This window comes from Cynocephalus volans, chromosome 16 (genome assembly GCF_027409185.1).
Source record: "Cynocephalus volans isolate mCynVol1 chromosome 16, mCynVol1.pri, whole genome shotgun sequence".
NCBI lineage: Eukaryota > Metazoa > Chordata > Mammalia > Dermoptera > Cynocephalidae > Cynocephalus > Cynocephalus volans.
In genome coordinates this window covers 48101410-48113550 of record NC_084475.1, presented here as the reverse complement: position 1 = coordinate 48113550, position 12141 = coordinate 48101410, and the positions used below count along the sequence as shown (strand labels likewise).

Below are 12141 nucleotides of genomic sequence, written 5' to 3'. Positions count from 1 at the left end.
AAAATTACTAGTAATTTTACAGAAATAAAAAGACTAGAAGAGAATACTATGAAGATTTGTATTACCTTTTAACTATTATTTTAACAGTCTTTTTGAAGTACCCTCATATATGAAGCAAAACTAACAGAACTGAAAGGAGAAACAGTTCTACAAAAATAGTTACAGACTTCATTACCTAACTTTCAATATGATAGAAAACCACACAGAAGATCAAGAAGGAAATAAAACATTTGAACAATACTATAAGACAATTTGACCTAACAGACATATACAGAACACTTCACCCACAATTTCATAATACACATTTTTCTCAAGTAAACATGGGACATCCTCCAAGACAGACATTAGGTCACATATCAAACGTCAATAGATTTTAAATGATAGATATTTTAGAAGGTATCTTCTCTGACCACAAAGACAGAATGTTAGAAATCAATAACAGAAAGAAACTAAAAAATTCACAAGTAGAAATAAACAACACAACCAATCAATTAAAGAAGATATCACAAGAGAAATTAGAAATTATCTAGAGATGAAAATGAAAATACAACATAGCAAAACTTAGGAAATATAGTAAAAGTACTGCTAAGAGGGAAATTTATACCTGTAAATGTCTGCGTTAAAAAAGACACATCTCAAGTCAATAATGTGTATGTTAAGTAATTACTTAATTATAATTGTTAGTTATTATTAAGTTACTTAATGTGCATGTTATTGATTTGAGATGTGTCTTTTTTAACGTATGAATTTACATTAAAATTATTATTAAGTAATTAATAATAATGTGCACATTAAGTAACTAGATAACAAAGAACAAAGCAATCCAGAAGAAAAAGATAAAGGTTACAGCAGAGTAAATACAACAGAGAATAGAAAAACAACAGAAAACTAAGTTGTTTCTTTGAAAGATCAACAAAACTGACAAATGGTAGATTAGGAAAAAAGGGAGAAGACTCAAATTACTAAAATCAGAAATGAAATGTGGCAACATTACTAGTAATTTTACACAAATAAAAAGATTATAAGAATACTATGAAGAGTTGTATTTTTAAATATTAGATAAGCCAGATGAAATAAACAAATTTCTAGAAACACACAATCTATCAAAACTGATGCAAAAAGAAGTAGAAAATCTGAATAGATCTATAAATAGTAAGGAGATTAAATCAGTAATCAAAAACTTTCCAGCAAAGAAAAGCCCAGGAGCAGATAGCTTCACTGGTGAATTCTAACAAATATTTGAAAGAATTAACACCAATCTTTCCAGGGACTATTAAAAACTGAAGAGGAAGGAACGCTTCCCTAACTAATTCTGTAGGACCCAACATAACCCTGATTTAACTAGACAAAGTAACTACAAGAAAACTATAGACCAAGATCCCTTATGAATATAGATGCAAAAATCTTCAACAAAACACTTCATACATCATGACCAAGTGGGATTTATTCCCAGAATGCAAGGATAGTTCAATATACAAAAATCAATATAATTCACCACATTAATAGAATAAAGGAAAAATCCACATGACTATCTCAGTTGAGGCAGAGAAAAGCATTTGACAAAATTCAACAATCTTTCAATGATAAACACTCAACAAACTCGGAATAGAAAGAAACTCTCAATATAATTAAGGTCATATATAAAAAATCTACAGTAAATATCACTCAATAGTGAAAGACTAAAAGCTTTCCCCTTGAGATCAGGAAAAAGATAACTATGCCCACTTTTGCCACTTATCTTTAACACAATATTGGAAGCTCTACCCAGAGCAACTAGGCAGGAAAAGGAAACAAAAGACATCCAATTTGAGAAAAGAGGATGTAAAATTATGGCTGATCACTGATAATATGATCTAAAGAATCCACAAAAAACACCTCTTCGAGCTAATAAATGAAGTCAGTGAAGCTGCAGGCCATAAAATTAACACACAAAAATCAGCTGTTATATACTTGCAATGAACAATCCTAAAAGAAAATTTAAAAATACTTCTATTTATAACATCAAAAAGAATGAAAAACTTAGGAAAAAATTAATCTGAGGCAAAAGATTTGTACATTGGAAACTACAAAACACTGCTTAAATTAAAAACCTAAATAATTGAAAAGACACTGCATGTTCATGGGTTGAGAGACTATTAAGATAATACTGCCCAAATGGATCTACAGATTCAATGCAATTCATACCAAACTCCCAATGATATTTTTACAAAAAAACAATTCTAAAATTCATATTAAGTCTAAGGGATGCAGAATAGCCACAACTATCTCAAAATATAAGAATAAAGTCTACTTCATGATTTCAAAACTTACTACAAAGCAACAGTAATTAAAACAGTGTAGTACTGGAAAAAGAACAGACATATAAAACAATGGAATAGAGTATCCAGAAATAAACCCAAATGTCAATGGTCAATTGATTTTCAAAAAGGGTTGCAAAAACATTCAATAGGAATGGTTCTTTAACATATGATACTGGGACAACTGGATATCTACATGCAAACAATGAAGTTAGACCTTAACTTACACAATCTACAAAAATTAACTCAGAATGGATCAAAGACCGAAACTTAAAAGCTGAAACTATAAAACCCTTAGAAGAAAACATAGGAGAAAATCTTAATGGCATTGGATTTGGCAATGATTTCTTGCATACAACACCTAAAGCGCAGGCAATAAAAGAAAAAATAGATAAACTGCATTTCATCAAAATTAACTTTTGTACATCTGAGGACTATGAGCAGAATGAAAAGAAAACCCACAGAATAAATAGAAAACATTGGCAAATCATGTATTTGATAAAAGGTTAGTATTAAGAATACATAACTCAACATAAAAAAAAAATCCAATTTAAAAATGGGCAAACAATGTGAACAGACATTTCTCCAGGGATACATGAATGAACAATAAGCACATGAAAAGATGATCAACATCATTAGTCATTAGGGAAATACAAATTAAAACTACAATGAGAAGGGGCCAGCCTGTGGCTCACTTGTGAGAGCCTGGTGTTGACAACACCAAGTCAAGGGTTAAGATCACCTTACCGGTCATCTTAAAAAAAACAAAAAACAAACAAACAAACAAAACTACAATGAGATACTACTTCATACCCTTTAGGATGGCAATTATTAGTGTAGACAAGGACGAGGAGAAATTGGAACTCTCATGCATCCCGGAGGGGAATGTAAAATGGTGCAACCTCCATGGAGTTTGAACCAGCAATTCCACATCTGGGTATATACCCAAAAGAATTTTAAGCAGTGACCCCTCAGAAATACCTGTATGCCAACATTCAATGCAGCATTATTTACAATAGCCAAAAGTTGGAAACAACTCAAATGTCCATCAACAATCAATGGATAAACAAAACATTGTTTACATATACAATGAAATATTATTTCACCATAAAAAGGAATAAAGTTCTGATACATACCACGATGTGAATGAACCTAGAAAATATTATGCTAAATGAAATAAGATAGATGCAAAAGGACAAATATTATATGATTCCACATATATGAGGTACCTAGAATAGGCAAATTCACAAATACAGAAAGTTGATTACAGGTTACCAAGAACTGGGGAAACTAGGAATGCAGGGTTATGCTAACAATTACCAAGTTGCTGTTTGGGGTGATGATGAAGAAAACAGATAGTAGTGATGACTGCACAACAATGTGAGTATAACTACTGACAATTGTACACTGAATATTTTAAATGCAACTTTTATGCAATGTACATCTTACAACAATTTTTTTTAAATTAATGATGTAATAAATCAAAACCCTATGAGACTAAATCCAAAAAATCATCTTTTTTCATGAACTTGCTCTTCCTCTTATATTTTTTCACTAATTGCCAAGAACGTTCACTCAATCACCTAAGCTTGAAACCAGTAGTCTTTAACTACTCATGCTCATTTATCCTCTACATATAAATAGTCAACAAATTTTGTCATTTTTTTCTTCTGAATATTCCAAGGAATAATGAAAAAATCAGTTTGGCTAAAAAAAGTCTGTTTAAAACAAAAATGAAAAAATAACATCAGAGAAGTAATGAAGTGAATTTTAGAGACTAAAAGACCTTAAATGCAATGCTAAGACGCCTGGACTTTACCATGTAAGATAAGGATCAGCAAACTTTTTCTGTAAAGGGTCAGATAGTAAATATGAGTATTTTTAGGCTTTGTGAGCCAAGAGGGAAAACCAAGGATATTATGTAGGTACTAATATAATAAGAGTATTTTAAAATGTAGGTTCTATTATTATTCAGGTATCGTAAGGCCAACAGATCAGGAAACAATTGCCATTGAAAAAACAGTTTGTTACTCACAGTTCCAAAGAAGAGGGGACAAGACATGCCATACAGAGAGCCACACGAGGAAGTACCAGGGTGGGTCAGGAAGAAGCAGAAGCAAGGGGAAAGCATGGGCAAGAGCTTTATTGTGATTTCCATCATAACAAAAGAATGGGAAGAAATGGGTGAATCAGGGTAAGGAGACTTGGTACTGGCTAGTTTTAATAATTCAGTGGGCTCTGGGGTATAGGGATGGTCTCTAGTTATCTGGTCCCCGGCCCTGAGGTAATGAGGGCAGGAGAATAGTGACCCAGAGTGTCAGAGGTCAATAATGGAGGTGGTTGGGGTTATGTGCTTTAGACTGCTTGGTTTGGATATGGAAGTTCACTTGTACATAAGTTCTTTACTATCTCTAGGAATTGTCTAGCCCTGGAAGTGGGCAGTCACTCCAGTGAGAGCAAGGCCCAAAGATGGCAAAGCATCAGAAACACAGAAAAATAAAAAGGTATGACTAATACAGAGAGAAAACAAGTTTTCATAAATTTTATGGCTACGAAATTCTAAAAATAGTAATGATAACTGAACTTTTTTTTTTTTTGGTAACACACATCCACTAATGAGAAAGCAATTTTTTAATGGGGATAACATTATTAATTGGGATTTAAAGTTACCATTCCCTGCCATCACAAATCAACTGCAAAGTCTCATCTATCAATGGTCTACGATGAGATCACGCATATTTCATATTTGAAAATACTGTTTCACACAAGTACTGCCAAATACTGATATCAACCCATGAGCACATGATTTTAATCAAATATAGTAATCACTTGGTAGGCAATCATAGAATTCTAGTAGAATCTTCCCTTCACGTTTGCCTTTTAACACTTCAGATTAATCATTTCCAATACAAGATTATGTAGAAACCTCTCTTTTGCACAACTGGATTTTGTAATATGGACATTTCCTTTGCACCTGCATCAAGGTCCAAAAAATGCTATTGGAACTGTGGTTTGAGTTCAGAAAATATATCCACTGCTAATTTCATTTGGGAATAGAGATTTTACTTATTGTCTTAACTTCTGACGGCACTGGAGGTATAAATAGCCCCCCAACTTTACTTGTGATTCAAGCAATATTGTTATCAAAATGACTTCACCACATGTAAGTTTCACAGATAACTACTGCTTGCCTGGTAGTTTCAGATTGAATTCAGTAGCAAACTTTAACAAGTCCGAAGCAAAAGTTTATTTTTCAAAGTCATTCAGTGTCTGTTAAGTGGTGGAGGGGTGGTTCCTCAAATTCAGAAAAATGTCAATTTCAGGCATGAGCTAAAAAAGTTTCCAATAAAACTCTACCACTCCAAAGACACTGAATAGCTGTAGTGTACAGCAAGTCAGGATATTCTATCTCTGACAAAAACTTACAATAATCACAGGTTTTAAGTTTTACATTTTTGCAAGCTTGTAAATTTGTCCAACAAAGCCTTTTTCTGCTCCACGTGTTTATGACCATCAAGTAAAAAACACCTTAGTGGATTCAACTTCAGACTGAAAGTGTTTTCTCAACTTCTTTGAGCACTTTCTTCAACTGGAGCTGTTCCACAAAGCCTATCAATTCTTACAGAGTAATTAATTCTCAGTCACTTCACACTTGGCATTCACCATTCAAATAAACAACTGAGCAGTATTACATCTGTCAACTCATCAAGAACCAAGCAAACTTACTTTGAATGCACTTTCATATTCATTTTTTATTTTTGTGGAGAAATTCTGCTGTAATGAGATATTCCACTTTAAATGTTCTAATTTTTCTTACTGTATTATTTTCAGTGAGTTGGGAATAATGTGATGAGTGCTTAGTCTGGTAATGTCAATTTATATTATTTTTTGAGGCATAGCTATAGTGTCATTACATAATGAACACAATATTTTGCCATCTAATCCAATGATAAAATAATCCACAGTCCAATGTGCTTTAAAATCTTGACATTCAAAGTCTATTTTTCTCTTTTGTTCTTTTGACATGAATATTAGTAAAGAAAAATTATTCAATGGTACTTTTTAAAGCACATTAAGAAAGACTATTCAGGACCATTGTGAAAGGTACAGGGACCACTGCGAGGGAGAGAGGTAGGGCTCAATTCTGATTACAGCATGGGCAAGTGGGAATTTATAGCCAAGGAGCAAGGTGGGGTGGGGTCAGCGGATGGAAAATTACTAAGATGAAACATCAGAGGTAAAGGGGATTCTAGCTGATCTCACTGATCCTTGCTGAAAATAGGCCAGAATGATCAGATATCACTCGGGGGATGACAGAAGACGAGGAACCTGATCAGATATCGAGGATGAAGGGTTTTTGCTAAACTGACATAGTTGGGTCCTTTGCTAAAACTGGATTTTACAAGGAAGTGCACAGGTGGTCTAGCAGAAGATTCAGGAGCCTGACTAAAGGCCAAGCAAACAATCGTCAGTAAGTACCAGTATCAAAAATAATATAAAATGTCACAGTATGGCAGTATGTATAGCACTTGAAATGCTATGAAGTTTTAACTGTGTTTTCTATAACTTACAGTGCACTGAACAGAGCAATAAAAGCACCAAATAGGGTTGCTGTCAGAACTACTCAACTCAATCTGCTGTGTAGCTTGAAAGAAGCCATAATACATAAATGAGCATTTTTGTGCTCCAATAAAACTTTATTTACAGACACTGAAATTTAAATATAACATAATTTTCAAGAGTAAACATTATTCTTTGTATTGATCATTTAAATATATAAAACCATTCTTAGCTTATGGTCTAAACACGAACAGGCAGCAGGGTGGATGTGGTATGTGGTAAGTAGTCTGCCAACTCCTGCTGCAGGAAGTGCAGAGCTACTCAATATTTTTGACTATGTACAGCATTTTCAAATAATTAATTTAGTCAGTATTATATAGCATGGACTAGAAAGAAACTGAAACCAGAGAGATAAGTTAGTCTAGTAGCTAAAAGTACAGTAAATGGAATCTGAGTACCCAAGTACCTCAGTTTAAATATTATCTCTCCAATATATACTAGTTGCATAACCTTGGGTAAGACTTAATTTTTCCGAGCCTTAATTTACTCATCTATTATGAAAAATAACAGTATCTACTTCAAAGCACTGATGGAAAAATTAAACGAGATGATCCGTGTAAAATGATTAAAACAGTACTTACATAGGAGGTGCTCAGTATATGTTAACATATATATTATTGCTAATGCAAATTAGTTGATAATAGCCCTAGAGATGACAGTGATAACACATAAATCGAAACGGTAAAATAAACCAGATCTGGCCACATTTAATGGAATGGAAGAGAAATGCAGAAATAGATCCAAATGGATGTAAGAATTCAACATGATACAGGCACATAAACTTTATTATTTTGTGGGAAATCCTTTGAAATGGAAAGGAGGACTTAAAATATAAATAAAGGAGTATCTTGTGAATATAGATGAAAGTTTTAAAAAACTGAATTAAACTTCAAGGACAAAACAGAACAAACAGAAAAGGATATAGGTGCTATGTTTGGGGGGCTGTGGGGTGGTTGGTAGAGTCAACAAAGAAGATATAGTAGGAGTAACTGGCACGGAAGAGTTGGTACAGCAATTCCTATCACAGGAAGATAAATGCTCATGAGTGTGAAAGATTGGAAGGATGTCATCTAAGAGAATCAAATTTAAATGTAATGTAACAATTTCATAAGAAAACACTAATAAAGTTGAAAAATGTACTTACTGACACAGCTATCATGGTACTATCTGGCCTCCATTCAGCTTGCTTGTAGGATCCAAATTGAGTAGATGATTTTGTGGGTTCCTTGTAGGTTACAATTAACACACTAGGCTGGAAGAAAACAGTTGTAGTTTTATTAATGTCTCATGAAAACATATATAAACAAATACATAAAAAAAATTTAAGATAACTTATAGAATACTCCGAAAGTATATTAATAATTTTAAAATAAAAGACAACATAATCTAATATTAAATTATCAACTTTTGACATTCTAAGCAAATCAACCAAAAAGACCCAAGAAGAAAGACGATCTGTTAGGTCTACACCTATTAAAGAAATTAAACCAACAATTAATAACCTTCCAAAACAGAAAGAATCAGGTCCAGATGTGTTTCTGGGTGAATTCTACCAAACATTTAAAGAAGACATTATACCCATTCTCTACAAAGCCTTCAAGAAGATGGAAGCAGAAGGAATACCTCCTAACTCATTCTGTTAGGCCAGCATTACCCTAATACCAAAACCACAGACATTTTTATACTAAAAAAACCCAACAAAAAACAAAAGACCAATATCTCTCATGAACATAGATACAATAATTCTTAAGACAATATTAGCAAAATTGAAGCCAACAATGTGTAAAAAGAATTATACACCACAACCAAGTGCAATATACCCCAGGTAAGCAAGGCTGGCTCAGTGCTCAAAAATCAAGTAATATACTCCACCACATTAACAGGCTAAAGAATAAAAATCACATAATTATACCAATCAATGCAGAAAATGCATCTAAGTGTAATTTGTCATAAGATTAATAGAAATGATCCAGTCTAAAAAAACAGAGAAGAAAACATAGGATAGAGATGAATAGGGTCACAGAGATAAAAGGGACCACATTAAGCAATATAACAGAAGCCTAAGAAGAAAAGAGGGAGAGGAGCAGAAATATGTATGCGAAGAAATAATAGCTGAAAACTCCCCAAATTTACTGAAAAACAAGCTTAATAATTAAAAAACTCAACAAAGTTTACACCATTGAAATACAAATAAAACCACATCATGATCAAACTGCTGAAAACCAAAGATAAAGACAGGATCTTGAAAGCGGCTTGCTCGCGTGCTCCCCCACCCAAGAGGGGGATGATGGTTGACCTCCCAGCAAACACAATTGAGGCCAAAACAGAATGAAATGTTCTCTTTTAAATGCTGAGAGAAAAACTGTCAACTCAGAATTCTACATCCAAATATACCCTTCAAAAAATAAAGGGGAGATAAAGACACTTTCAGTAAACGAAAAATGAGAGAATTCAGCATCAGCAGACCTGCCCTACAAGAAGTTCCAATGGAAGTTTCCACGCTAAAGGAAAATTGTTTCAGATGGTTTCTTAAATCCTCAAGATGGAACAAACAGCACCAGAAATGGTAAGTATAGGTAAAGAGAAAAGACTGCATCTATTTTTTTCATTTTTCTCACATTTCTTTAAAGGGCTTGGATTATCCCAGAAAAGAACAGCCTCATCCATTTCTCAGTAGGTGTCAGAGAATGAGGAAAAACTTTAATATAGTAACCCAAGTTACTGTTCAACTACAAAAGAAAAGATAATAACTTCACGGTGGAGAAGCCGGGCAGATACCACTTAACCAAGTGATCAAGGTAAACAACACCAACCAACAAGAAATACGAATATCATAAGCTCTTTAATAAGATACACTGAGAGGGACACACATTTTTGTGGTATTTTTGCCAAAAATATATGAATTCACTCCATTCATAGGAAAATACAACAGACCCAAGACGATGGGCATTCTATAAAATAACTGACCAGTACTCTTTGAAAGGGTCAAGGTCATAGAAGACAAAGAAAAACTTAGGAACTGTTAAAGACTGGAAAAGACTAAGAAGAAATAACAGCTCATGCAAAGTGAGCTAACAGAATTCTGGAGCAGAAAAAGATCAGTGGGAAAACTGGGGGCAATTAAAATTATAGTTTAGTTAATAATATTATACCAATGTTAATTTTCTGCTTATAAATAGGCTAATTACATGAAAGATACACAACATCAACAAAATGAGTATATACACTGTATGCTTCCATTTATGTAAAAATTCTAGAAAATGAAAACTAATCAATACTAAGAGAAAGCAAGCAGATGAGTGATTGCCTGGGGAAGGAGGGCAGTGAGAAGCAACTACAAAGGAGCATGAGGAAACATACAGGGGTGATGGATATGTTCATTGTCATGAAGATGGTGACTGTCTGATGGGTGCATACATGCCAAAACTAATCAAATTTATATTGTAAACATGTACAAACTCTGTCAATCATATCCCAATAAAGCTGTTAAAAATTAAAACAAGTTAACTTGAATGGTCTTTTGGAAAACTGACTAAAGAAAAATACTTAGGGAAACCTATTTTTTTGTTTTGTTTTTGCAGCTGGCCAGTATGGGCATCCAAACCAGTGACCTTGGTGTTACAAGTCTGCACTCTAACCAACTGAGCTAGCTAACTGACCAGCCAGGGAGAATGTTGCAAAAGCCTAGAAGAAAAACCTTAACTATGACAGAAGAGCCCAGAGGGCAGAAAGTAGAAGAGTAATTAAAAAAATGGTTGTAATTTGTTTCTTTACATTTATTTTTGATGATTTTGAAATCCTGGATTATTTGCCCTGATTATTTGAAAGATTATTTTTAAATGTTGGTGACAATATTAAGCAATTCAATTAGAAAAGAAGCTTTTTAAAAAGGGCTTCGTGATTATAATCAGTGATGATAATTTGCCTGTTGGATTAATAAAGGTAAAAGTCAGTCCAATATGGAGTGACAATATTTAATCACTTATTTAAAACCAAGTATACTTTACTGTTTACTAATTTTTCATTTCTTAATGTTTTAATACTTGAAAATTTCATAATTTTTTCATTTCTATAAATGAATAACTTAGTTTTGGGAATCAGCAAGCATAACAGATCTGATGTTTCTACTCTGTACCCATATTGAAACAAAAGAATAATGTACAGTAATGTGGGTTTATGAGACTGCTAAATTTTTATGTAAAGTGGACAGCCAGTAGTCTTCAGTTTTACCTCTTCTCCAGTGACTTGCATTTTGCATAGAAGTTAATGAGTACTACTTTGACTACGTAAATAGCAGAAATCAACATGTTCAAGGGCCCCCAATTGTTGATTCCATGAAAAAATTTTTCTAAGAGGCATTTTATTCCTTACAGCATTCCTTCTGCTTCTACGTACATGTGTATCTAAAGACATGTTAGATATTTTAAAACGTATTTCATTATAACACCTTGGCAACATAGAAAATAGTCATTTATAATGAGTTTATATTTACTTAATGAACAAGTATTCTAGTTCAAATTATCTACCCATGTTTTAAGACTTTTCTTCTTCCTATATACCATCTTCTTACTACTATTTTATACGTTTTCCCTCAGTCCAATGTTAAGAATGGCAGAACTCAGACACAGCAACCATCTGTCTGCTTTTGGGCCTATTTTTTCATTTATAAAATAAGAAATGTATATAAATGGAAAGAAAAATGGTCTACACCTCACAGGATCATTTATTTTTTTCTTCAATTTTTAAATTTATTTTTTGAGAAATGAGTTTTGAATTGATTTCAATCTCCCATAACAAAATCTGTCAAAGAAAATAAATAATAATTACATATTTCACAAGTTACACTATATATAAAGATAATTATATCCTAAAGAATTATGTAAATTTAATGTTGATTAAAATAGTTACATCAATGGAGTTTTGTAGACTGCTTAATAGTCTCTTTTTTTAACTCTTTAAAAAGATGAATAAATTTGCCAACCTTTATGTAGACTGACCAAGAAAAAAAGAGAGAAGACAGAAATTACTAAAATCAGAAACAAAGCAGGGGCATGGTAGAGCAGTTGCTTTTTCTATTAGACTGGAGAGGGCTTTGAGGAGAGATACGTCCTCTTTTTCCAGTCTCCACTGGTCGCTCTCCTTGTGTCATTGCAGTCACATGTCTGGTGGGCTGGCTGCATGGTAGCTGTGGTTACTGCTGTGGTGTTGAGATGCTTTTGTGGCA

The 12141-nt window shown here is 33.2% G+C and overlaps 1 protein-coding gene across 4 annotated transcripts in view; it reads right to left on the bottom strand.

Moving 5' to 3' along the window:
- The window catches only part of RIC1 (RIC1 homolog, RAB6A GEF complex partner 1), a 143632-nt gene that overhangs the window by 101669 nt on the left and 29822 nt on the right, over positions 1–12141 (bottom strand). For 3 of the 4 annotated variants that reach the window (XM_063081451.1, XM_063081452.1, XM_063081453.1), the window contains exon 2: positions 8062–8169. The exons of the other annotated variant lie outside the window; for it this stretch is intronic. In XM_063081451.1, coding sequence (XP_062937521.1) covers positions 8062–8169 — 108 coding nt within the window. The remainder of the gene's footprint in view (positions 1–8061; positions 8170–12141) is intronic. 4 annotated transcript variants of the gene reach the window in all.